General features: G+C 52.7%; 1 protein-coding gene across 1 annotated transcript in view; it reads right to left on the bottom strand.

The window, feature by feature from the left end:
* Positions 1 to 13460: 13460 nt before the first annotated feature.
* Positions 13461 to 22834, bottom strand: part of LOC140207894 (insulin receptor-related protein-like) — a 31060-nt gene continuing 21686 nt past the window's right edge. Inside the window, exons 11-19 of the mRNA XM_072276439.1 lie at positions 21782 to 21936; positions 21227 to 21384; positions 21084 to 21096; positions 19384 to 19481; positions 16536 to 16603; positions 15538 to 15767; positions 14771 to 14881; positions 13982 to 14141; positions 13461 to 13594 (exon numbers count right to left, since the gene is read on the bottom strand). Of these exons, the coding sequence (XP_072132540.1) occupies positions 13461 to 13594; positions 13982 to 14141; positions 14771 to 14881; positions 15538 to 15767; positions 16536 to 16603; positions 19384 to 19481; positions 21084 to 21096; positions 21227 to 21384; positions 21782 to 21936 (1127 nt within the window). The remainder of the gene's footprint in view (positions 13595 to 13981; positions 14142 to 14770; positions 14882 to 15537; positions 15768 to 16535; positions 16604 to 19383; positions 19482 to 21083; positions 21097 to 21226; positions 21385 to 21781; positions 21937 to 22834) is intronic.

Below are 22834 nucleotides of genomic sequence, written 5' to 3' on the forward strand. Positions count from 1 at the left end.
AACGTCAGCCCCGCTGGTGATCTGAATTACCAGTCAACTGGCCAGCTAAAGTTTCACCCCATTGGCCATCTGAATTACCAATCAATTGGCCAGCTAAAGCTTCACCCCATTGGCCATCTGAATTACCAATCAACTGGCCAGCTAAAGCTTCACCCATTGGCTGTCTGAATTACCAATCAGCTGGCCAGCTAAAGCTTCACCCCATTGGCCATCTGAATCGCCAATCAACTGGCCATCTAAAGCTTCAATCAACTGGTCTTCTGAACTACCAGTAATTGGCCACCTAAGCTTCACCCCATTGGTCATCTGAACTACCAATCAATCAGCAGGAACTTCACCTCATTGGTCAAATGAACTACCAACTGATTGCCTTCAGCTCATTTGGCCATATTTCTAACCCCAATCCATGACTATCTACAGTTCCAGCTCGTTGGCTGTTTGAGTCACCAGCCCATTGTCCATCTCCTGTGCCAACATACTGGCTAATCCGTTGCCTTTCTGAAATGGCAGCCTAGCAGAGCCACCAGTCCCTTGGGTGGGTGGGCATCTGTCAACCAATGTCCCAAGTATCGGGGTAACCACACTGGGGTTCATGGTCAGCTGGTGTGGGGAGTCTCCAGACCAGCATTGCCTTTGGGCATCACAGTGTGCTGGCGGGACTTGGAGGGCCTTGCAGCCCCATAGGAAGTGTTGTCCCGGGGCGATCCACATTCCCAGAGAGGGACTGAGGCAGGTTTACGGATGGTGAGGCAGTGAAGTGGTTCACACAGCCTCCCACGCCTCCCGATCAATTCCTCGCACTCTGAGGCTCGCATTAGCTCCCCCGATAAGTGGAGCCGAGGGGCTCCTCTGGGGCTGTTGTAATGGACAGGCAGGTGCAGTCATTAGCATACATTACAGCCTCTTCCCCAGGGCCCAGCCAGCTTTCATTCCGACTCCTGCTCACTGCCCAGACGTAAAAGCTTTGCCGGGTTCGGGAAATGTTGGCGGAAAGTTTGCCTGAGCCTGGACCTCTGCCAGTCTCAGCCGGACTGTTAGCAGAGCCTTCCAGTGAAAGGGTTGGCAGAGGAGGGTATACGCTGCCACTGTCACTGTCTCCAGGTTTCAGGACCCGGGGGTTCTGAACTCCAGTGCCAATAAGATTACAGATTTGTTTTATTATTCCTATTCTTATTTTATTTAGTTATCTGGTTACAGGCCCTTCTGGCCCAACAAACCTGCGCAGCCTAATTATACCCAAGTAACCTACTAACCCGTACATCTTTGAATGTGGGAGGAAACCAGAGCACCCGGAGGAAACCCACGCTGTCATAGGGAGAACGTACAAACTCCTTACAGACGTCAGCAGAATTGAACCCCGATTGGTGATGCTGTAAAGCATTACAGTAACTGCTATGCTATTGTGTAACGAAGGTTGGTGGCGTTGGTGCTGCTGGAAGTGGCTTTGTAGGGAATGATCAGTCTCTGAGCCCCACCCCCTGGGAACGATGGTGGAGGAGGGGTAGGGGGATGTTTTGTTTGGAGCAGGGAGGACATCACCCAGCACCTCACCACCGTCTTCCACAAGACCATAAGACGTCGAGGCAGAATTAGGCCATTTGGCCCATCGTTCCATCGTGACTGATTTATTTTCCCTCTCAACCCTTCTCTTCTGCTTGGTCTCTACAGTTATCTGAGGCAATGAATTCCACAGATTCACCATCCTCTGGCTAAAGAAATCCCTCCTCATCTGGGTTTTAAAGGGACACCCTTCTATTCTGAGGCTGTGCTCTCTGGTCCTAGACTCTCCCACTATTGGAAACATCTTCTCCACATCCACTCTATCCAGGCCTTTCACTATTTGGTAGGTTTTAATGAGGTTCCTCCCCCACTAATTCTTCTATACTTCAGCGAGTACTGTCCCAGAGCATCAAATGCTCTTCATATATTATTTAATTTCTGGGATGATTCTTGTGAACCTCTTCTGGACCCTCTTAAATGTCGGAATATCCTTTCTTACATAAGGGGCCCAAGACTGCTCATAGTCTGAGCGCTGGAGAGCCTGAGGGGTACTGACAAAGTGTGGGGGGTGGGGGAAACGAGCATTTCCTCACATTCCTCACAATCCTCACATACAGCAGGGAGGAGGGTAGGGATGCAGCAGGAGTGGGGAGCCCAGGTGTGGGCAGAGGGAGGGGGAGAAGATGTGAGGGTGAATAAGGAGGCAGCTGTCCAAGATAGAGAGCCAAGCTCACAGGAAGATCAATAACATAGAAAGCTGGGAGCAGTGTTCGTTGTTTACACTGTTTGTAAGTGGGTATCAGAGTAGAACATCAGTCAAAGCTAAACATTCCCTTGCCAATTCAAATAACCCCTGGCCATTAGCATGTTGTCTGGATAGTGAAATACACAGTGCTCTACTTGTCTCTCTCTCTCTCATAATGTCTCTCCCTATATCTCACTGAATCTCTCTCTCTCTCTCTCTCGCTCTCGCCCTTTCTCTCTCCACCTCTCTTCTCTAATGTTTCTCTGTCAGTCCTGATTACTCAATCTTTATCTCCCTCTCTCTCCATCATTCCTCTCTTTCTCTCTCCCCTGCAGTTTTTCTTTCACTGTTCTCCTCTTTATCCCTCCCTCTTTCTCACTATTTCTGTATCTCTATATCCAACCTTGTTTCTCTCTGTATCTCTACATCTCTACCTCTCTGTAGCTCTCTCTCTCGCTATCTGTGGCCATCTCTCTCATTTTATCTCTCTCCCTCCTTCCAGCATTCAACCTCTCCATCTGCTGTCCATCCCCACTACACACACACAAACACATACACACACACACACACACACACACACACCACACACACACACACAAACATACACACACACACACACACACACACACACACCACACATACACAAGATAATCCACAGATGCTAGGGTCAAAGCAACACAACACACACACACACACACACACACACACACACACACCACACACACACACACAAACATACACACACACACACACACACCACACATACACAAGATAATCCACAGATGCTAGGGTCAAAGCAACACAACACACACACACACACACACACACAATCAATCACACAGAGCTACTTTCTTTCCCATTCTTCCTGAACTCTATTCTCTTTCTTTTTGAATGAACTCAGTGACTGAGCCTTGGCATTGCTGGGTGGAGAGAATGGCTGTGTGTGTGGTGGTGGGGGGAGGGGATGAATGGATGACTGTTCGTGTGACAGAGGTACAGCAATACAGCATAGAAACAGACCTTTCAGCCCCACAGGTCCTTGCTGACTCCAGCATCCTTCCTTCTAGTCCCAGTTACCCACGTTCGATCCATCACCCTCCAAATGCCTCCGTCCATAGCTGTTCAAGTGCCTCTTCAACGTTGCAGTTGTACTCACCTCGACCACCTCCTCTGGCAGCTCGTTCCAGATCCTCACTACCCTTTGTGCAAAGAAGTTGCCTCTCAGATCACTTTTAAATCTCTTCCCTCTTAGCTTGTATCTATGCCTCCTCATTTGGGATTCCTGACCCTGGAGAAAACCTGACCACCCACCTTATCCATTCCCCTCACGATTTCATAAATGTCTACAAGGTTACCCCTCGTTTACTTGTGCCCCAGGGAGCAACTCAGGTCCTCTAGTCCAGGCAGCACCCTTGTAAATCTCTCCCGCACTTACTCAGACTTCACACAGTCTTTCCAGTAACAGGACTGTGCAATACTCACAAACCGTACAGTACTTCAAAGCTGTACAATACTCCCAAACTGTACAATACCTGTATTTCAAAACTGTACAGTACTCCAAAGCAGCACAATACTCCAGGTGCAGTCCAACTGCAAGAGTGTGAGAGAGGGTATTATATATGTAATGTGATTGTGTATGAGAAAGTGTGGGTGTGTAACTGTGTGTGAGAGAGTGAGACTGTGTGACAGTGAGAGTGTGTGAAAGTAAGAGAGAGTGAGAGGGTGTAACGGTATGACTGTAAGAGAGTGTGACAGTGGGTGTGAGAATGTGTGATAGTGTGAGAGTGGGTGTGTGACAGTGTGAGAGAATGAGAGTGCATGACAGTGGAGAGTATGTGACAGTGTGAGGGGTGAGTGTGTGAATGACGTTTTTATCATTAATTGAGCTTTCATTTAACTATTTAATACCAGTTACCCAACCTCCAGTATCATCCTGCTTTCTCTGCCCTGTCTCTCTCCCTCTCCATCACTCTCTCTATCTCTCTCCATCTCTCCCTTTCTCTGCCACACACACTCTCTACTCACGCTCTGCCTCTCTCTCTCTCTCTCTGCCTATCTCTCCCCCCCTCTGTCTCTCCCTCTCTCTGACCCCCCTTCCATCTCTCTCTCTCTTTCTCCCTCTGTCTCACTTTGCTTATCTTTCTCTCTCTCTTTCACTCTGTTTACCTCTCTCTGATTATCTCTCTGTGTTTATTTCTTTCTCTCTCTATCTATCTCTCCCCAATTCTCTGCCTATCTCTCAGTCTTTCCCTCTCTGTCTGCCTATCCCTCTGTCTACCTCTCTGTCTATCTCTCTGCCTATCACTCTCTCTGTGTCAGTCTTTCCCTATCTCCTTCTCTCTCTGCCTGTTTCTTTCTTTCTGCCTCTCTCTCCCAGTTTCTGCCTCTCCCTCTCACTCTCCCACAACCCTCCCTCCCCTCCCTCTGTCTCTCTCTCTCTCTGCCATCTCCCCTTCTCTCTCCCCCTGCCTTTTTCTCTCTGACTAACTGTTTTTCTTGCTCTCTTCCTAACTTTTCCTCTCTCTGCCTTTTCCTCTCTGTTCCCTCTCTCCCTCTTCTCCCTGTCTCTCTCTGCCTGTCTCTCTCTTTGCTTCTCTCTCTATCTCTGTCTATCACTTTCTATCTCTCTGTCCCCCTCTTTCTATCCCTCTCTACCTATTTCTCCCTTTCCCTTTCTCTGCCTTTCTCTCTCTGCCTATTTCTCTGTTCCCCCTCTCTGTCTGTCTCCCTCTCTCTTTGCTTTTCTCTTTCTTTGCCTATCTCTCTCTCTCTCTGCCTATCCACATCTCTCTTTCTACCTATCTCTCCCTGTGTCTACCTCTCCTTCTCTTTATCTCCCTTTACCCTCTCTCTCTCTGTCCATCTCTTCCCCTCCGCCTATCTCTGTCGTCCATCTCTCTCTCTCTTCATTCTCTCCCTTTGCCTATCTCTCTCTCTTTCTCTGTCTATATCTCTCTCTCTTTATCTCTGCTCATCTCTCTCTCTGCCTCTTCCTCTTTTCTGGTTCCTCTCTCTCCCTTGGCCTCTTTCTCTCTGTCTTGGTCTCTCTCTCTCTTTCTGCTATCTCTCTCTGGTCTATCCCTCTCTGCTTCTCTCTCTCTCTCTCTCTGTCTCTGCCTATCTCTCCCCTCTCCCTTTCTCTCTTTCTTGCTCCCCCTCCCTCCCTCTCTGCCTACCTCCCTCCGATCACACAAACCAACGAAAGGAGGATTTGTAAGCCACGAATCTGTGTGGAACAGGTGGTCACGGTGACACACAACGTTGTTGGTGGGGGAGGGGGTGGGGTGGGGGTCGGGTGTATCCACAACCTCAGCACCCCTGTGTTGTCATTAGAGCGAACACTGGGCACAGACAAGGCCCACATTGACTGCCCAAGGGTGGGGTGAGCTGCCTCCTTTGGACTGCTATGGACTGTGAGGACAGTGTGGTTGGGGTGAGTGAGATTTCTGGGATTTGGACCCAGCGATGGTGAAGGAGCAGGTGAAACAACTGCAGGGCAGGAGAACATGGTGAACAGAGGAAATTCAGCAGATGCTTTAAAATCTTCCACAACAAACACAAAATGCAGGAGGTACACAGCATGTTACCTATTTTAATTTCAATCTCCCTTCCCATTTCAACATAGAAATATGGAAAACCTACAGCACAATACAGGCCCTTCAGCCCACAAAGTTATGCCGAACATGTCCCTACCTTAGAAATTACTAGGCTTACCTGCAGCCTTCTAGTTTTCTAAGCTCCATGTACCTATCCAAAAGTCTCTTAAAAGACCCTATCATATCCACCTCCACCACCGTTGCCGGCAGCCCATTCCACGCACTCACCACTCTCTTCATAAAAAACTTACCCCTGACATCGCCTCTGTACCTACTCCCCAGCTCCTTAAAGCTGTGCCCTCTTATGGCAACCATTTCAGACCTGGGAAAAAGCCTCTGACTATCCACACGATCAATGCCTCTCATTATCTTATACACCTCTATCAGGTCACCTCTCATCCTCTGTCGCTCCACGGAGAGAAGGCCAAATTCACTCAACCTATTCTCATAAGGCATGCTCCCCAAACTAGGCAACATCCTTGTAAATCTCCTCTGCACCCTTTCTATGGTTTCCACATCCTTCCAGTAGTGAGGCGACCAGAACTGAGCACAGTACTCCAAGTGGGGTCTGACCAGGGTCCTATATAGCTGCAACATTACCTCTCGGCTCCTAAACTCAATCCCATGGTTGATGAAGGCCAATACACCATATGCCTGCTTAACCACAGAGTCAACCTGCGCAGCTGCTTTGGGTGTCTATGGACTCAGACCCCAAGATCCCTCTGATCCTCCACACTGCCAAGATTCTTACCATTAATAGAATATTCTGCCATCATATTTGACCTACCAAAATGAATCGCTTTGCACTTAAACACGAGGAAATCTGCAGATGCTGGAAATTCAAGCAACACACACAAAATGCTGGTGGAATGCAGCAGACCAGGCAGCATCTATAGGAAGAGGTACAGTTGACGTTTTGGGCCAAGACCCTTTGCCAGGACTCCCGGCCTGTTGTGTTCCACCAGCATTTTGTGTGTATCACTTCACACTTATCTGGGTTGAACTCCATCTGCCACTTCTCAGCCCAGTTTTGCATCCTATCAATGTCCCACTGTAACCTCTGACAGCCCTCCACACTATCCACAACACCTCCAACCTTTGTGTCATCAGCAAACTTACTAACCCATCCCTCCACTTCCTCATCCAGGTCATTTATAAAAATCACGAAGAGTAAAGGTCCCAGAACAGATCCCTGAGGCACTCCACTCGTGACCAACCTCCATGCAGAATATGACCGTCTACAACCACTCTTTGCCTTCTGTGGGCAAACCAGTTCCGGATCCACAAAGCAATGTCCCCTTGGATCCCATGCCTCCTTACTTTCTCAATAAGCCTTGCATGGGGTACCTTATCAAATGCCTTGCTGAAATCCATATACACTACATCTACTGCTCTTCCTTCATCATTGTGTTTAGTCACATAGCCCATAGCCTCCTCTGCGGCAACGATGAGGCCACTCTCAGGTTGGAGGAGCAATACCTCATTTTCTGTGTGGGTAGCCTCCAACCTGATGACATGAACATCGAATTCTCTAACTTCTGGTAATTTCTCCCCCCTCCTCCTTCTGTCTTTTTTTCATTCCCCGTTCTGGCTCCCCTTCTCGACTCCTCATCTACACATCCTCCTCTTTTTCCCATGGCCCATTCTCCTCTCCTATCAGTTTCCTTCTCCTCCAGTCCTTTACCTCTTATCCCCTCCCAGCTTCTCACTTCAACCCCATCGGTAATGGTCTTACCTATTACATGCCAGCTTGTCCTCCACCCCTCCCTCACCCTCTTATTCGGGCCTCTGCCCTTTCCTTTCCAAGTCTGATGGAGGGTCTCAGCCCAAAGCACAACTGTTCATTCCTCCCCACAGATTCTGCCTGGCCTGTTGAGTTCCTAGACACAAGAGGTTCCGCAGGTGCTGGAAATCCAGAGCAACACATAAAAAATGCCGGAGGAACTTCATCAGGACTGGAAAGGTAGAGGTCTGAAGCCAGGAAGTGAGCTTGGAGGGGGAAACGACAGATGGTTTTTGTCCCCTGGACCTCCTATCCTGGTCACGGATGGGAGAAGAGCCTGCTTTGAGAGGAGCACAGTACAACTACGGTTCGCTAGTGGTGGAGGGAGAGGGTGTTTAGGAGGAATGATTGGGGCGCCGAGCGAGCAGCTGCCCGGTATCGGACCATGTGCAGTTTCTTGAGACGGTGGAGCCGCACTTCCGAAGGTGAGAGTCCTGTAGGTGTTAGAAAGGCCCTGCCTTTTGGAGAAGGTTGCTTCTGCAACCCCGCGTCACTTACCGGCCATGGTCTGGGTCAAGCGCTTTGAGGACACAAGGTACTTCACCCGGGCGGTCGTGAACGCTGTGCGATCGTAGGTGAATGAGATGTGTCCCATTGTCCCGACTCTCCTCACCCATTGACCTCTCACCCATTCCGTCCCACCGTTCCTCACACAGCCCATTTCATCCGACATCCCCTCTCCACTGCGGTCAGGATGCTGCCTGGGCCCCGAGTGGTAATGGGACCACGGACAACCAGGACGTGCCCCGAAAGCGGCTGCTTGACTCGTCGCATAATTCGGGTTACAGCAGTCGGGCAGCGTCAGGGTAGGGGTTGCGGTCGGGCTGAGATACCCAGGGAGGGGGCACCCTGATATTCTCTACCCAGCCCATTGTCACAGGGCCGCAGGCTGGGCGGTGAGCTCGGCGCTGGGTGACAGGTCCCATCCCCGCTCCATCTCCCCCTCTGCAGAATTCCTTGGGCTCCTGTTTAATGATTTGAAAGGGCTGCTCCTAGAGTTCTAGCCGCACTTCAGCCTCAGGCTCCTGATGCGTGGGCACCAAGTGCAGAAGCAAGGTGTTTGGAGGCGGGTTGGAGGGTGGGGGTCAGTAGGTAGAGCTCTTGGTTCAGCTCGGTGGGTGGAAGAGTACCCAGGAGGCCCGCTGTGAAGCCTCGTGTGCACCCCTTGTCCGATTCTGACCGTAAGTCACACTAGATCTCACACGTGCCACACAGACCTGACACACACGACATATGCGCCACACACGTCCCTCACACAAATTACACATTGCTGTCACACTCAGGCCTCGGGGACACACACACACACACACACACACACACCTGGCAGCGCAACAGATGTTTGTCAGCACTGGAAACGTGGTCTACATCGCCACCCAGTGGTCACTGTTGCAATAACTAAATATTAAGTACTGTACCTTCCACGGTGAGTCCATCACCACCGTCTCTCCCGCATCCGTGACCTTTCCTCAGTACTGATCGTCCCAGTGTGATGCTCTGTCACTGCCACCTCTCCAAAGTGTGAATATTATAAGTACCGCCCTTCCATTGCGCGCCGCTCCCTGAGTGCCGTTCCTTTCGCAATGTGACGCTCCCTCAGTACTGCACTTCCCACAGTGTACGCTCCCTCAGTACCGACTCCCTACAGTGTGGTCCTCCCTCAATACTGCTCCTTCGGAGTGCGACGTTCTCTCAGTATTGTCCTGCCCACAGTGTGACTCTCCCTCAGTACCGCTGCCTTCCACAGTGCAACGCTCCCTCACTAAGGTCCTTCCCATACGGTGAAGTTCCCTCGGTACTGGCTCTTCCACAATGTGACACTCACCCAGTACTGTCCCTCCAACAGTGCGATCTCTCTCCCTCCCTCAGTATCGCTCCCCCCCCCCCACCCCCACAGTATGATGCTTCCTCAATACCGCCGCTCCCACAGTACCGGGGGCACACCCTCAGTCTGGAGCGGGTGTGTCCCCTGGATTAGGTCCGAACATGCAACGACATCAGGCTGGCTGGAGGAGGAGGTTTATTGGTTGTGTGTGGAGCTTCCAACGAGCGGACAGGGGTAACGGAGGCTGCGGAGAGTCCAGAGGCTGCGGGTATGGGCTGTTCCCGAGCCTGGGCTACAGTGTGCTGGCAGTCTCCGCGCCGGCCGCCTTCCCGTTCAGGTGGCAGTAGCCTGGGTGGGTCCCCCGGCTGCGCTCGGCGATGGCGGGAGACTGAGTGAGTGGCGTGCGGGGCCCCGAGGAGCAGGGCGAGGAGCTGGCTCCTGACAGGAAGCGAGGTGTCCCGCAGCCGCCCGAGTCCCGCAACTGTGCCGAGCCTCTGTGGAAGAACGAGACCTCCCGGAAGTTAGGCCGCATGGCGTCTGTCATCCGCTCCAAGATCTGCAAAAAAGTCGGCCGCGACCGCGGGCTCTGCTGCCAACATAGTTGCATCAGTTCGTGCCTGAGGACGGAAAGAGGGAGTCAGTTCTACCACTGGACCATCTCATCACACACACCCGGGATCAAATAGAGAGGGGAGATCCGGACACCTAGTCCCATCACATACTCCCGGCATCTGACACAGAGCGAAACTCCCTCCACTCCGTCCCATCACGCACTCCTGGGGTCAGATAGAGTGAAGGCCATTCGGCCCGTCCTGTCTGTGCTGGTTCTGATTACAAATTAAACCAAACCGGTTTGCCTGCACACGGTCGGTATCCATCCATTCCCTGCCGGTTCTTATGCCTACTTAAAAATTTCTTAAGTACCCCTGTTGCACCTCCGTCCACCACCGCCCCTAGCAGTGTGTTCAGGCACTCACCACTCAATGTGGAAAAAAAAAACTTGCCTAGCTTTCCCTTAAATCTCCCACGCCGGAGGAGGAATAGGTTAGGGTGGAGATGTGGTGGAGAAGGAAAGGGGGTTTCAGGAAGGATATGGATTGGGGGGATTGCTGTGGGAGGGAGTGCGGAAGAGGGAAGGATGAGGCAACAGGAAGAGGGGAGAGGGTGAGTATGAGAGAGAATCAGGAAGGGGGTAAGTTATAGGGGAAGGAAGGGATAATGAGGTTGGGGGAGTCTGGAGTAATACAGTAATTGGGTAGGCGGGGATAAGTGGGAGTGAAGGGAGTAGAGACGGAGCAGAGGGAGTATTTAAGGTGCATGGGAATGAGGGTTAGAGGGGACTATGGAGGGTGTACTAGGGGTGGTAGGGTGGAGCCGGGGTACTTACAGTCTCTCGGGGCATTTAGTGGGCTTCCCCAACGTGCCCCCATTCAGTACGAAGCGTAGGACCTGCTCGTTGGACATGCCCTGGTACGGCTGTTCCGCCAGAGTGGCGATCTCCCACAGCACAACTCCGAACGACCTGTAGGAGCAGAGACGTTCACCCATCGTTCCTGGCCACCTCCTCCCATCCCACCCACCCACAGTCCTTCCCGTTGCAAATGTCCCTTCTCACTTTAAGGGGGGGCGAGGAGAGGCAAAAGAAGGGAAATTATAGCCCTGACTTCAGTGGTTGGGAAGATATTGGAGTCCATTATTGAGGATGTGGTTTCGGGATACTTCGAGGATAAAGTAGGCCAACGTCAGCATGGTTTCTTTAAGGGGGCATCTTCCCTGTCAAATCTGTTGGAATTTTTTGAGGAAATAAGAGGCAGGAGAGACAAAGAATACTCAGTGGACGTTGTTTACTTGGATTTTCAGAAGGGATTTGACAATGTTCCGGAATTGAGGCTGCTTAACAAGATAAGGGCCCATGGTATTACAGGAAAGGTACTAGCGTGGACCAGCAGGAGGCAAAGAGTCGGAATAAAGGAGGTCTATTCTGGTAGGCTGCTGGTGTTCCAGAGAGGCGGTATTGGGGCCACTTCTTTACAACTAGTATATCAACGATCTGGATGTTGGAATTGATGGCTTTATGGTCAAGTTTGCAGACGATACAGATAGTCTGCAGATAGGCAGATAGTGTTGCGGAAGCAGGGAGTCTGCAGAAAGACTTGGACAGATTGGGAGAGTGGGCAAAGAAGTGGCAGAAGGAATATAGTGCAGGGAAATGTATGGTCAAACTCCTTGGTAGAAGTAGTAAAGGTGCAGTCTATTTTCTAAACAGATTTTTTTTTTGAAAATTCAAAGATATGAGGTGCAAAGTGATATCGGAGTCCCTAAAGGTTAATTTGCAGTCTGAGTCGGTGGTAAGGAAGGCAAATGAGATGTTAACATTCATTTCGAGAGGACTCAAATATAAGAGAAAAGATTCGATGCTGAGACTTTATAAAGCATTGGTCAGTCCGCACTTGGGAGAATTGTGAGCAGTTTTCGGCCCCTCATCTAAGCCTTGGGGAGGAGGTTCACAAGAATAATACTGGGAATTAAAGGGTTAACGAACGAGGAGCGTTTGATGACTCTGGGCCTGTACTCGCCGGAGTTTAGAAGAACGAGGGGTGATCTCATTGAAACCTATCGAATATCGAAAGGCCTCGACAGGGTGAATATGGGGAGGATGTTTCCAGTAGTGGCCGAGTCTAGGACCACAGCGCACAGCCTCAGAATAGAGGGGCGTCGGTGAAATGGCGGCGCGCTCGGGCACAACAGCTTCTCTATGGCTGACCGAAGGTGTTATTGCCTTAAAACGTATTTGTTACGATCGTTTGGCCCTGTTGGACATTCGTAATGTGCAAATGCTTCAAGTCCGATTCGCAGTTTTATTGGCGAACATCTGGGCAGCAGCGTGGCCTGGCTCGTAGAGATGGCTGGGCCTCAGATCGTGGGGTCGCCTGTCTGCAGCCGCTCAGGAAAGAGGCGATCAAGTTTGGGCGCTGAAGACGATTGCTGGACGCGGTGTAGTGCAGCGTCCGTGCTAGAGCCGGTGCTGCTCTCCACTGCACTGTGTGTGTGTGTGTGAGAGAGAGAGAGAGAGAGAGACACAGACAGACAGACAGAGACAGAGACAGAGAGAGACTGTATTCTGCATGTGATATGTGTGCCTTGTGCTGTAAATGACTGCGCCTAGCTCCGGATTAACGCTGTTTCGTCTGGCTGTATTCATGGGTATTCCTGTATGGTTAAATTCCATTAGAACTTGAACTTCAACAAACTTGAACGTCCATTTAGAACAAAGATGAGGAGGAATTTCTTTAGACAAAGGGGTGGTGAATCTGTGGAATTGATAGCCACAGATAGCCGTGGAGGCCACGTTATTGGGTGTATTTAACACGTGTGTTGATAGATTCTTGGTTAGTCAGAGCATCAGAGATTACGGGAGAAAGACAGGAGAATGGGGTTGAGAGGGACTACATCAGCTACAATGGCATGGCAGAGCAGACGCAATGGGCCGAGTAGCCTAATAGTGCTCCTATGTCTTGTTCCTAAACCCAGCCTCACGTCACATCCCCGCTTCCAGCTATTCTGACCCTCCCAACGCTCGATCCCTCTACCCTGACCCTCCGCCCGTGCCGATATGTGAATGGGAAGGGGTGGGATCCCTTTGGGAGTGCAGTCGCTGGGAGTGAATGGGAATAGTTGGGGTCCCGCTGGGAGCGTGAACGGAAAGAGTGAATGGAAACGGTTGGGTGCATTGGGAGTGCGGACGGTGGGAGCGGATGGAGGGGCGTTGGGTCCAATTAGAGTTGGATGTAGGTGGGAAGGGATCGTTTCCACTGGCAGTGTGACGGTGAGAGTGAATAGAAAGAGATTGGGTTCATTCGGAACGCGGATGTTGGCAGTGAGTGGGAAGGGGTAACGGGAAATGGTCCGGTCCGAACTGAGGATTCCAGATTCCGGTACTACTTGTATTACCACCTCTCTACCATTCCTCCCCTGGTTCCCGCCCCGCGCCGTCACACCCACAGGGGCAGCGTCTCACCAGACGTCGGTGTGTGGGCTGAAGATCCCGTCTTTGAGGGATTCCGGGGCCATCCAGCGTACGGGGAGCAGCCCCTTACCCCCTTTCCGGTAATAATCCGTCTCGTAAATGTCCCGCGTCATCCCGAAATCTGCAAGGGAGATGCGTTAGTGAGGGAGCTGCCGGTCTCGGGCTGGAGGTGGGGTTGGATCTCACCCTTACCCAGGGCATGTGGGTCAGAAAACCTCCAGATGGGGGCGCACAACCCCCTTCACCCGGCGATGCCAAGGGATCTCAGTGTAGATAGGTCACACTCTACACCCCTTCCCCGCCTCTGTGACCACTCTCCAGCCCCTCCACCACTGGAATCCTCCAGCCCCTCCCTATCTCTGTTGACCCCCCCCCCCACACTCTCTGGGCAGGTCAAACAATAGCAGGCCGGGGATCTGGATGGCGAGATGATGCCAATTGTGATTGGTTGGAGTCAATGTATGGGCCGCCTGCAACTATTATAATGGAAGGCAGTACCCGTCCCCACCTCCGATCTTGACGGTAAGGTCCTCGGACACCATGCAGTTGCGAGCCGCCAGGTCCCGGTGCACGAACTTATTGGCGTTGAGGTAGGCCATCCCGTCGGCGATCTCACCCGCCATCTGCATCATGTCCTTCAGCGTGGGCGGCGAGAAACTCTGGTCGTTCTGTCGGGGGAAGAAGGAAGCAGCGTCAGGGTGTGGGGCGGGGTGGGGGATTCGGTCTGCTGCCTGGGCCCGACCCCCGAAACCCACATTCTCGCTTCCTCGCCTCTGGTGCGGAGGGAGGGAGTCTGGACACTTTCCGCACTCTTGGGACGTTACGGAGGGGGGCGAGAGGAGGGAGGGAGGAATGGTCGGCAGAGGTAAGGGAAGACGGAACAGTGACGGTGGGGAATGGAAACCTCACCCTCAGTAACAGGATCCTACTGCCATCCGACCACCTGGAGTTACCGCCGAGGTCTGGAGCTCTGATTGTGCGCAGTGCTGATATTCCCGAGACCGGGTTTTGTCCCGAGAGCGCATAAGAACAGTCTGCATCGGCAAGGAGTTACCGCCACCCTCCCCTCCCCGTTTCGAGTGGTGACTGAGGGAGGGACGCCCTAACTGCTTCTCCCGAGCTCCGAGGTTGCGCGGTCTCATTGCATGGAGTTGGACTGCTGGATACAGTTGTGGAACCGGCCGCTGGCCACGACTAGCAGGATGGATGCCAACTCCCAGAGCGCGGAGGGCTGGCGGGGCCGGGAGTTGGGCGCTTGGTGTCAGCTGGGACTCTGGGTGTCGGGCGGTACAGGTACCTCTGTGCTCCGCCGCAGCGAACGGAGGTGGCTCTTGAGATCCCCCCGGGTCATGAGCTCCATGATGACGAGGGTGGGCTGTCCCCTCGACACCACCCCCAGCAGACGCACCTGCGCATGAAAAGCACGGACTGAGATACCGTCATCCTTACCCTCGCCCACCCCGACTCCCCTACATCCTAACACCCCTACACTACCTCAAATCGACATCAACACCACAACTTTCCTACACCTGAACTTCACAACAACCCATGCGGCTACACATCAACACCCAGACACTGCTACACCCCAACAGTCCTAAACGCCGACACACCTAAATCCCTACACCCATTTCCCCAATACCCCTGCACCGCCACAGCACGACACCCTACACCCCAATGCACCAACAACCAACCCCACGATACCACAAGTAACCCTTAGCAACACACTAGAGGGACTGGAACTATAGATACCCACGCCTCTCCCACGCACACTCACACAGACAAGCATTCACACACTTCACTTTATACAGACGCACCCTCATATATGCACACACACACACACACACACACGTATATGCGTTCCCCCCCCCGTCCCGTCCCCCCCCCCCACACACAGACAAGCTCACACAGGGTTCGACGAGTCCCCCTATGCTCACTAGTCTGTGCTGACACTAATCCCCGCGCCCGCCTCCTCACACGGAGTCTGAGTGCTGAGGGGCGCGTGGATAGGACCCCTCCCCGCCACCCCGTGAGCCCGGCCGGCCGGACACGGACAAGCAGTGTTACCACGTGGTAGCAGTCGAAGGCCTTCATCACGGACGCCTCCTTGAGGAACTCGATGCGCTCCCGCCTGCTTGCCGACTCGTTGACCGTCTTCAGCGCCACGCGGGTCTCGGCCTGGCCCGTCGTCGCCAGCCGGGCGATCCCCTCGTACACCATGCCGAAGGATCCCTGGCCCAACTCCTTAATAATGGTAATGGTCTCCCGCGGGACTTCCCACTCGTCCGCCACGTACACTGCCAAGAGTTAAGGGAAGGGCACCCGTTACACAGGGGACAGGGTGAGGGAGACCGGAGCACACCCGGAGAACAAGTACAGGGTGAAGAGGGAGGTCAGGTTACGCCAGCGTGAGGGACAAAGAGAGAGAGGAGGCTGGGGTCAAGATACGCAGGGTGAGGGAAAGAGGGAAGAGGGAGGGCGCACAGGTTACATATGAGGGAGGGTGTGGGACAGGTTTCACCAGGGAGGAGCGAGAGAGACGTTTTGAAGTGGGAGGGGTGGGAGTGAACTTGGAGGCAGACAGCCCAGCTCTTGTGCGGGGCACCGGGGTTTCTGCTCCACACCTGCCCCTCTTGTAAATCTTTCTCCCGTCTCCCTACTCCCCTCCTCTTCCCCGACTCCCCACACCCACCCCGATCCCCACTGTACCATCTCATTCCCGCCTCTCCCCACCCCCATTCTGCTCCCCACCCTTGAGAAACGATAGCCCCTCCCGCACTATTGACGGTGAGTTGACCCCCTTTTCCCCTAGGGCTGGGGGTGAATTTCCATCCGTCCATCCAGCATCGGACGCCAGCGGAGGGGGTGCTTCCTCTCCGGCCCTCTGCCCATCCTTCCCTCCCCATCCCATCAAGAATCTCTGCCTCTCCATCCGCTCTGGAACCACCGAGCCAGTCCTGGGGATTAACCCTTCAGCCCCGAACTGCGCAGAGGGTTTGGCTGGGGTCACCGGTCACCGTACTACCCCGCCGGCCGGTTCTCGACCGAGCTGCGCTCTCACTCACTGTCGGCCGCGTTGAAATACTCAGGGTTCACTGACATATATAGGGTGCCGTTGAGGAATCCGTTAATCCTGTGGAAGGGAAGAAAAAGAGACAGGGAATGCTTTAAACCACAGGAGTGAGGAGGGTGTGATTAATACTATCCACCACGGAAAGACAGGGTAGACCTGTCCACCAAAGAGAGCTCAGTTACAGAGCACGGAGGTCCCCCCTAACTGACCGCAACCGCCCCTCCCACAGCGCAGAGATCCCTCCTCAATCCCCCATAGCGCAGAGATCCCTCCTCGCCCCCCCTACAGCGCAGAGATCCCTCCTCACTCCCCCCTCAGAAAGTGGAGTCCCTCCCTTAGCGCCCCTCCCACAGCTCAGAGATTCTTCCATACCGCAGCACAAGGCGGAGATCCATCATCACCGCCCCTCCTACAGCATAGAAATCCCTCCTCTGCCCCTCATACACCTCCTACAGCGCGGATACAGTGGTGCTAGCAACTTGGTGCACTCTGTAGAATTTTCTATGTTTCTGCACAAAAATGTGATCAGATCTTCACCTAAGTCCTACAACTAGATAAAGAGAACCCAATTAAATAACACAAAACATTATACTTGTTCATTTATTTATTGAGAAAAAAAATCCAATATTACATGTATTTGTTGGAAAAAGTCTGTGAGCCTCTGGAATAATGCCTTCTACAAAAGCTATTTGGTGTCAGGTGTCCAATCAATGAGATGAGATTGGAGGGGTGGGTTGCGGAGGGGCCCTGCCCGATAAAAAAAAAGAGTCAGGTTACTGGCAGAGCCTGCTCTTCTCGAGAAAGATTTGTTTATGTACCATGTCTCGATCAAAAAAACTTTCAAAAGACCTTAGAGGAAGAATTTTAGAGATACATGAAGCTGGTAAAAGCGACAAGACCATTTCTAAAGACCTGCGTGTTCATCAGTACACAGTAGGAGAAATTGTCTACAAATAGAGAAAACCCAGTACTGTTGCTCCTCTCCCTAGGAGTGGGCATCCTACAAAGATCACACCAAGAGCACGACGTGCAGTGCTGGAGGAGATGAAAAAGAACCCAAGGGTAACAGCAAAAGACCAGTAGAAATCTCGAGAACTTGCTAATGTCTTTGTTCATGTGTCCACTATAAGAGAAACACTGAACAAGAATGGTGCTTATGGAAGGACACCACGGAGGAAACCACTGCTCTCCAACAAAAAACATCATTGTACGTCTCAAGCTTGCAAAAGGCCCCCTGTGTGTTCTACAACGCTTCTGGGGAAATGTTCTGCGGACATACGAGACAAAAGTTGAACTTTTTGACAGAACTGCACATTGCTAAGTTTGGAGGGAAAAGGGCACTGCACACCAACACCAAAAACTCATCTCAACTGTGAAGAATTGTGGAAGGAGCTATGGTTCGGGGCTGCTTTGCTGCCTTAGAGCCTGGACAGCTTGCTGTCATTGAGGAAACAACGAATTCAAAATTGTATCAAGACATTTCACAAGAGAATGTCAGGGAAGCAGTTCGTCACCTGAAGCTTAATAAAAAAAAACACTGATCCCAAAGAGAAGCGTGAATCAACAAGAGAAATGTTTAAAAAGAAGAAAATTCGTGCTTTGGAATGGCAGAGTCAAACTCCTGACCCTAATCCTATGGAAATGTTGTGGAAGGACCTGAATTCATCCAAGCCAACGTGCAGCACTGATCAACAGTTACTGGAAACGTTTATTTGAAGTTGTTGCTGTACAAAGGGTCACACCAGTTACTGAAAGCAAAGGTTCACGTACTTTTCCCAACAATATCATGTAATATTGGATCATTGTTCTCAACAAATAAATAAATGAACAAGTATAATGTTTTTGTGTTATTTATTTAATTGTGTTCTCTTTATGTAGTTTTAGAAGTTACATGGACTTGATCACATTTTAGCTTATATTTAGTCCATAAGACCATAAGACAAAGGAGCAGAAGTCGGCCATTCCGCCCATCGGGTCTGCTCCGCCGTTTTATCATGAGCTGATCCATTCTCCCATTTAGTCCCACTCCCCTGCCTTCTCACCATTTATGCAGAAACAGAGAAAATTTCTACAGGACGAACAAACTTTCTAGCACCACTCTATCTCTCCGCACTGGCCCCCACAACACGAAGATCCCTTCTCACCGCACCTCCCACAGGACGGAAACCTCTCCCTTCTCATCGCCCCTCCAACTGCGCAGAGATACGTCCTCATCGGCCTTCCCGCATAGGGCTCCCTGCGCAGTGGCACTACCACAGCGTGACTTTCCCTCAAAGAGTCAGTTTAGGCTGAAGAGGGAGGCGGGTAGGGAAAGTGAAGGTCCCAGTAGGTGATGTAGATCACGGTTTCGGAAGGAGGTGTGCGGTGAGGGTAGGGGTCCTCCTGCTTGGGTTTAGAGGTTCCCAGCTGTGGGTGGGGCTGTGCTAGGAGGGGGCGGGTTCCCACTTTGGGTACAGTTCCCGGTTGTGGGTGGGGATGCTGGTTGTGGGTGTGGGTGTGCCGGGAGTGTGGGCTCCCTGTTGTGAGTGGGGGTGTGCTGGGAGGGTCGGATTCCTAGCTCTGTGTAAAGGTCCTGGTTGTGGATGTGAATGTGCTGAGAGGATAGGGGTCCCGGCTCTAGGTGGGGACGCAGAGTGTGTGTGGGGTTGCGGCGGGAGAGTGGAGTTCCCGTGTTTGGGAGGGCGGGGCTCCTGATTGTGCGGATCATGGCTGTGGGTGGGAATTGAATCACGGTTGTTGATGGGGGTCCTGATTGCAGGTGGAGGTGTGGGTCATGGTTGTGGATGGGAGTGTGTTAGGAAGGTGGGTGACCCCGCTGGGGCTAGAACGGTCCTGTTCACCTCTTCTTGTTGTAGATGTAAACGACGAGGGCCAGAAGGAGGACGGCGATCAGTACGGCCACAGGCATCAGGGTCAGTACCGTCAAGAAATCCTCGTACTTCTGCTCAACTGGGGAGGAGCAGAGGGTCAGACACCTTCAACTCACCCACCCTTACTTTCCCCTCCCCTTCCATTCACCCCACTATCACCCTCCCCCTCCAACTCACCCCATCCTCACTATCACGCCCCCACCTCCAACAACCTTTCCCCTCCTCCAACTCAATCCCACCCTCAACCCCCCTTCAATTCATCCCCACTCTCATCTTCCCCTACTCTCCAACTCACCCCACCTTCACCATCACCCCCTCCTACTCAATCCCACCCTCACCTTCACCCTCCCCTTCAACTCACCCCACTATCACACTCCCCCCTCCAATTCACCCCCATCCTCACCATCACCCTCCCCCTCCTACTCATTTCAAACCTCGCCATCACCCTCCCTCACTTTCTACCTGTCCTTCAACTCAACCAGCCTCACCATCATCCACCCACTCGCCCCACCACCCTCACTATCACGATCCCTCTCTCGGGCCCTCACTGACACTCTCCCTCAGTACAACACTCTTCCTCTGAGACTCCCTTTCTCACCCCCCAGTACTGTCCCCCAGTTCCTGTCCTACCGTCCCCTTGACAACACACAGTCGACCCAGCGTAACTCTCTCGCTTTCTGTCCTGCCCCCTTCTGCCAGTATTTTATTTTCTTCAGAAATACAGCACGGAAGTGCGCCGCCCAGCAGCCCACTAGCCTAATCACAGAACAACTTACAATGACCAAATTAACCTACTAACCGGTCGTCTCTGGACTATGGGAGGAAATTGAAGCACAAGGTGGAAACCTTCACGGTACCAGGAAGGACGTACAAACTCCTTACAGACGGCGCCGGAAATTAACTCCAAACTCTGACGGCCCGACCTGTAATAGTGTCAAGCTGACCGCCATGCTACCATGGCGTTTTCCCTCTATCTCACTCTCTTCCCATCCATGCATATCTCCCCTCCCTCCTCTCAGTCTCTGGTCTCTTTGTGTCTTCTTCCTGTATCACAACCCTACCCCACCATTTCACAACCCCCCCCATCTGGGATTCTCCGCCCCCAGCACTGTATCACACCTACTCTCCCCAATCAGTATCGTGTCGCCCCCTAACTGCACTTCACCCACTGTATCACGCCTCCTTTCTCCCTCCCCAACTGTATTACACCTACAACACCCCCTTCTCCCCGCCTAATCCCATCACACCCCTCTCCTTCCCCTGCACCGTATAACACCCTGTCACCCTCCCCACTATACTACACCCCTCCCCTCCCTCCCCAACAATAGCACATCTCTCTTCACCCTCCCCCACCGTATCACATCCCTCTCCTCCCTCCCACAAACCCCTCGCCCACTCCCTCCAGCGCATCACACCCACACTCCACCTTCTGGACCGTATCCTAGTACCACCGGGGGCACTCAACCCCTTGTCCCATCCTATCACAAACCCTCCCCCTGCATTATATCACTCCCTTTCCCTCTCTCACCACTGCATCACACACCCCTCCTCCCGTCCCACCGTGTCACCCCACCCTCGCTGCATCACACGTTTCCTCCCCATCGCACCACCGCCCCCTCGCCCACCCCCCACCCTATTACACTTCTCTCCCATTACCGCTACTGTCTCACACCGCTCTCCTCCCTCCCCACCCTATCACAATCCTTCTCTTCCTCCCCCATCTGTTTATACCCCTCCGTCCACCATATCTCATCCCCTCCCGCACCGCGGGACGAAGCAGCCGGTGCCCGGACCGGCGCGGTACTCACGGGGCAGGGCGGGGATGTAGAAGGTGATGGGCTCGGTCCATGAGCCGTTGCCGGCCAGCGAGGTGGTGTGCACTGTGGCCGTGTGATTCCCCGGCTGTAACCGGCTGATCCGCGCCCCTCCGTACCGCTGGTACACATGGCGGGGCACGCACTGGTGGAACTCCTGTGGAAGTGGGGGGTGGCAGACGGCAGTCAGCAACAACAGCCGGTGGGGGAGAGGGACACCAGAAGTCAGAGACGGAGTGACAGAGGTAGGGAGTTGTGTAGTGATCGGAGAGACGGAGAGGGGTGTAGGTGCTGATGGGGGTTATTAACACAGAGAAGGGTGTAAGGGGAGGGAAGATGACACAGAGACGGGGAGGGGTGTAGGTGCGGAGGGGGTTATTAACACGGAGAAGGGTGTAAGGGGAGGGAATATGACACAGAGACGGGGAAGGGTGTAGGAAGCGGAGCGGGGGGGGGCGGGTTACAGAGGCCAGGAGAGGTGTAGGTGTTGGAGGGTTTACAGGGAATAGGAGGGGTTGGGTGTGGGTACCGGAGGGTGATTATGGGGGTAGGACTGGAGCCGCGGTCCTCACCTCGTTGTCCCGGCTGTATTTGATCTCGTACTTGAGGATGAGCCCGTTGGGGTCCGATGGTTCGGGCCACCGCAGTAACACCGTGTCCGCGCTCACCAGCTCCCACGTCACGTTCCCCACGATGTCGTCGGCTTGAGCTGCGCCAGAGAGCGGCAGCAGGCGTTACGAGGGTTGGGGTAACCGTGCGCACTACCCAGCCACGGGGCAGGAAGTGAACGGGGCAGAAACCTTTAGAGGCTGGCTTGGGCATGTTGGGGAAGTTCGGATAGGGTGGTCATTGGGGTTGGGGTTGAGGTGGTAGGGAAGGGCGCTGCATGTTTTACATTGGCGGGTGGTTTGGGTGAGGTGGGGTGAATAGATGTCTTGTGGGTGGGTGCAGTGAGGTGGGCGGTTAGAGAGTACGGGTGGGTAGATGGCTTGAAATTGGTGCTCTGTGTTTCGGTGGTCATCATGTGGGTGGGTTTGTGGAGTGAGGGTGGCGTGTTGGGTGTTTCGGGTGGATAGGTGAGAGGAATTAAAGTATCTGTATTATCAAATTACTGTACATACATATCAACCTATACAACCCCGAGATTTGTTTTCTTGCGGACATACACAGTAAATCCAAGAAACACAGTAGAGTTAATGAACGACCTCACCAAACAGGACGGACAGACTACCAATATGCAAAAGACAACAAACAGTGCAAAGATAGATAGATGGATGGACTAACAATAAATATCAACAGCATGAGAAGAAGAGTCCTCGAAAGTTAGTCGACAGGTTATGAGAACAGTGCCGTGTTAGCTGTGAGTGAGGTTGGATGAAGTTATCTCCTCTGGTTCAAGGGCCTGTTAGCTGAGGAACCCTGAAGTTCTTGCACCTCCTTCCTAACGGCAGCAGCGAGAAGGGAGCGTGGCCTGGGATGGTGAGGGCCTCTGATAATGCATGCTACCTTTCTGCAAGAGTGCTCCGTGTAGATGTGCTCAATGGTGGGGAGAGCTTTACGAGAAATGGACTGGGTCGTATCCGCTACATTTTTTTCTGTTCAAGGGC

The sequence above is a fragment of the Mobula birostris genome, chromosome 2 (assembly GCF_030028105.1).
Source record: "Mobula birostris isolate sMobBir1 chromosome 2, sMobBir1.hap1, whole genome shotgun sequence".
Taxonomy (NCBI): domain Eukaryota; kingdom Metazoa; phylum Chordata; class Chondrichthyes; order Myliobatiformes; family Myliobatidae; genus Mobula; species Mobula birostris.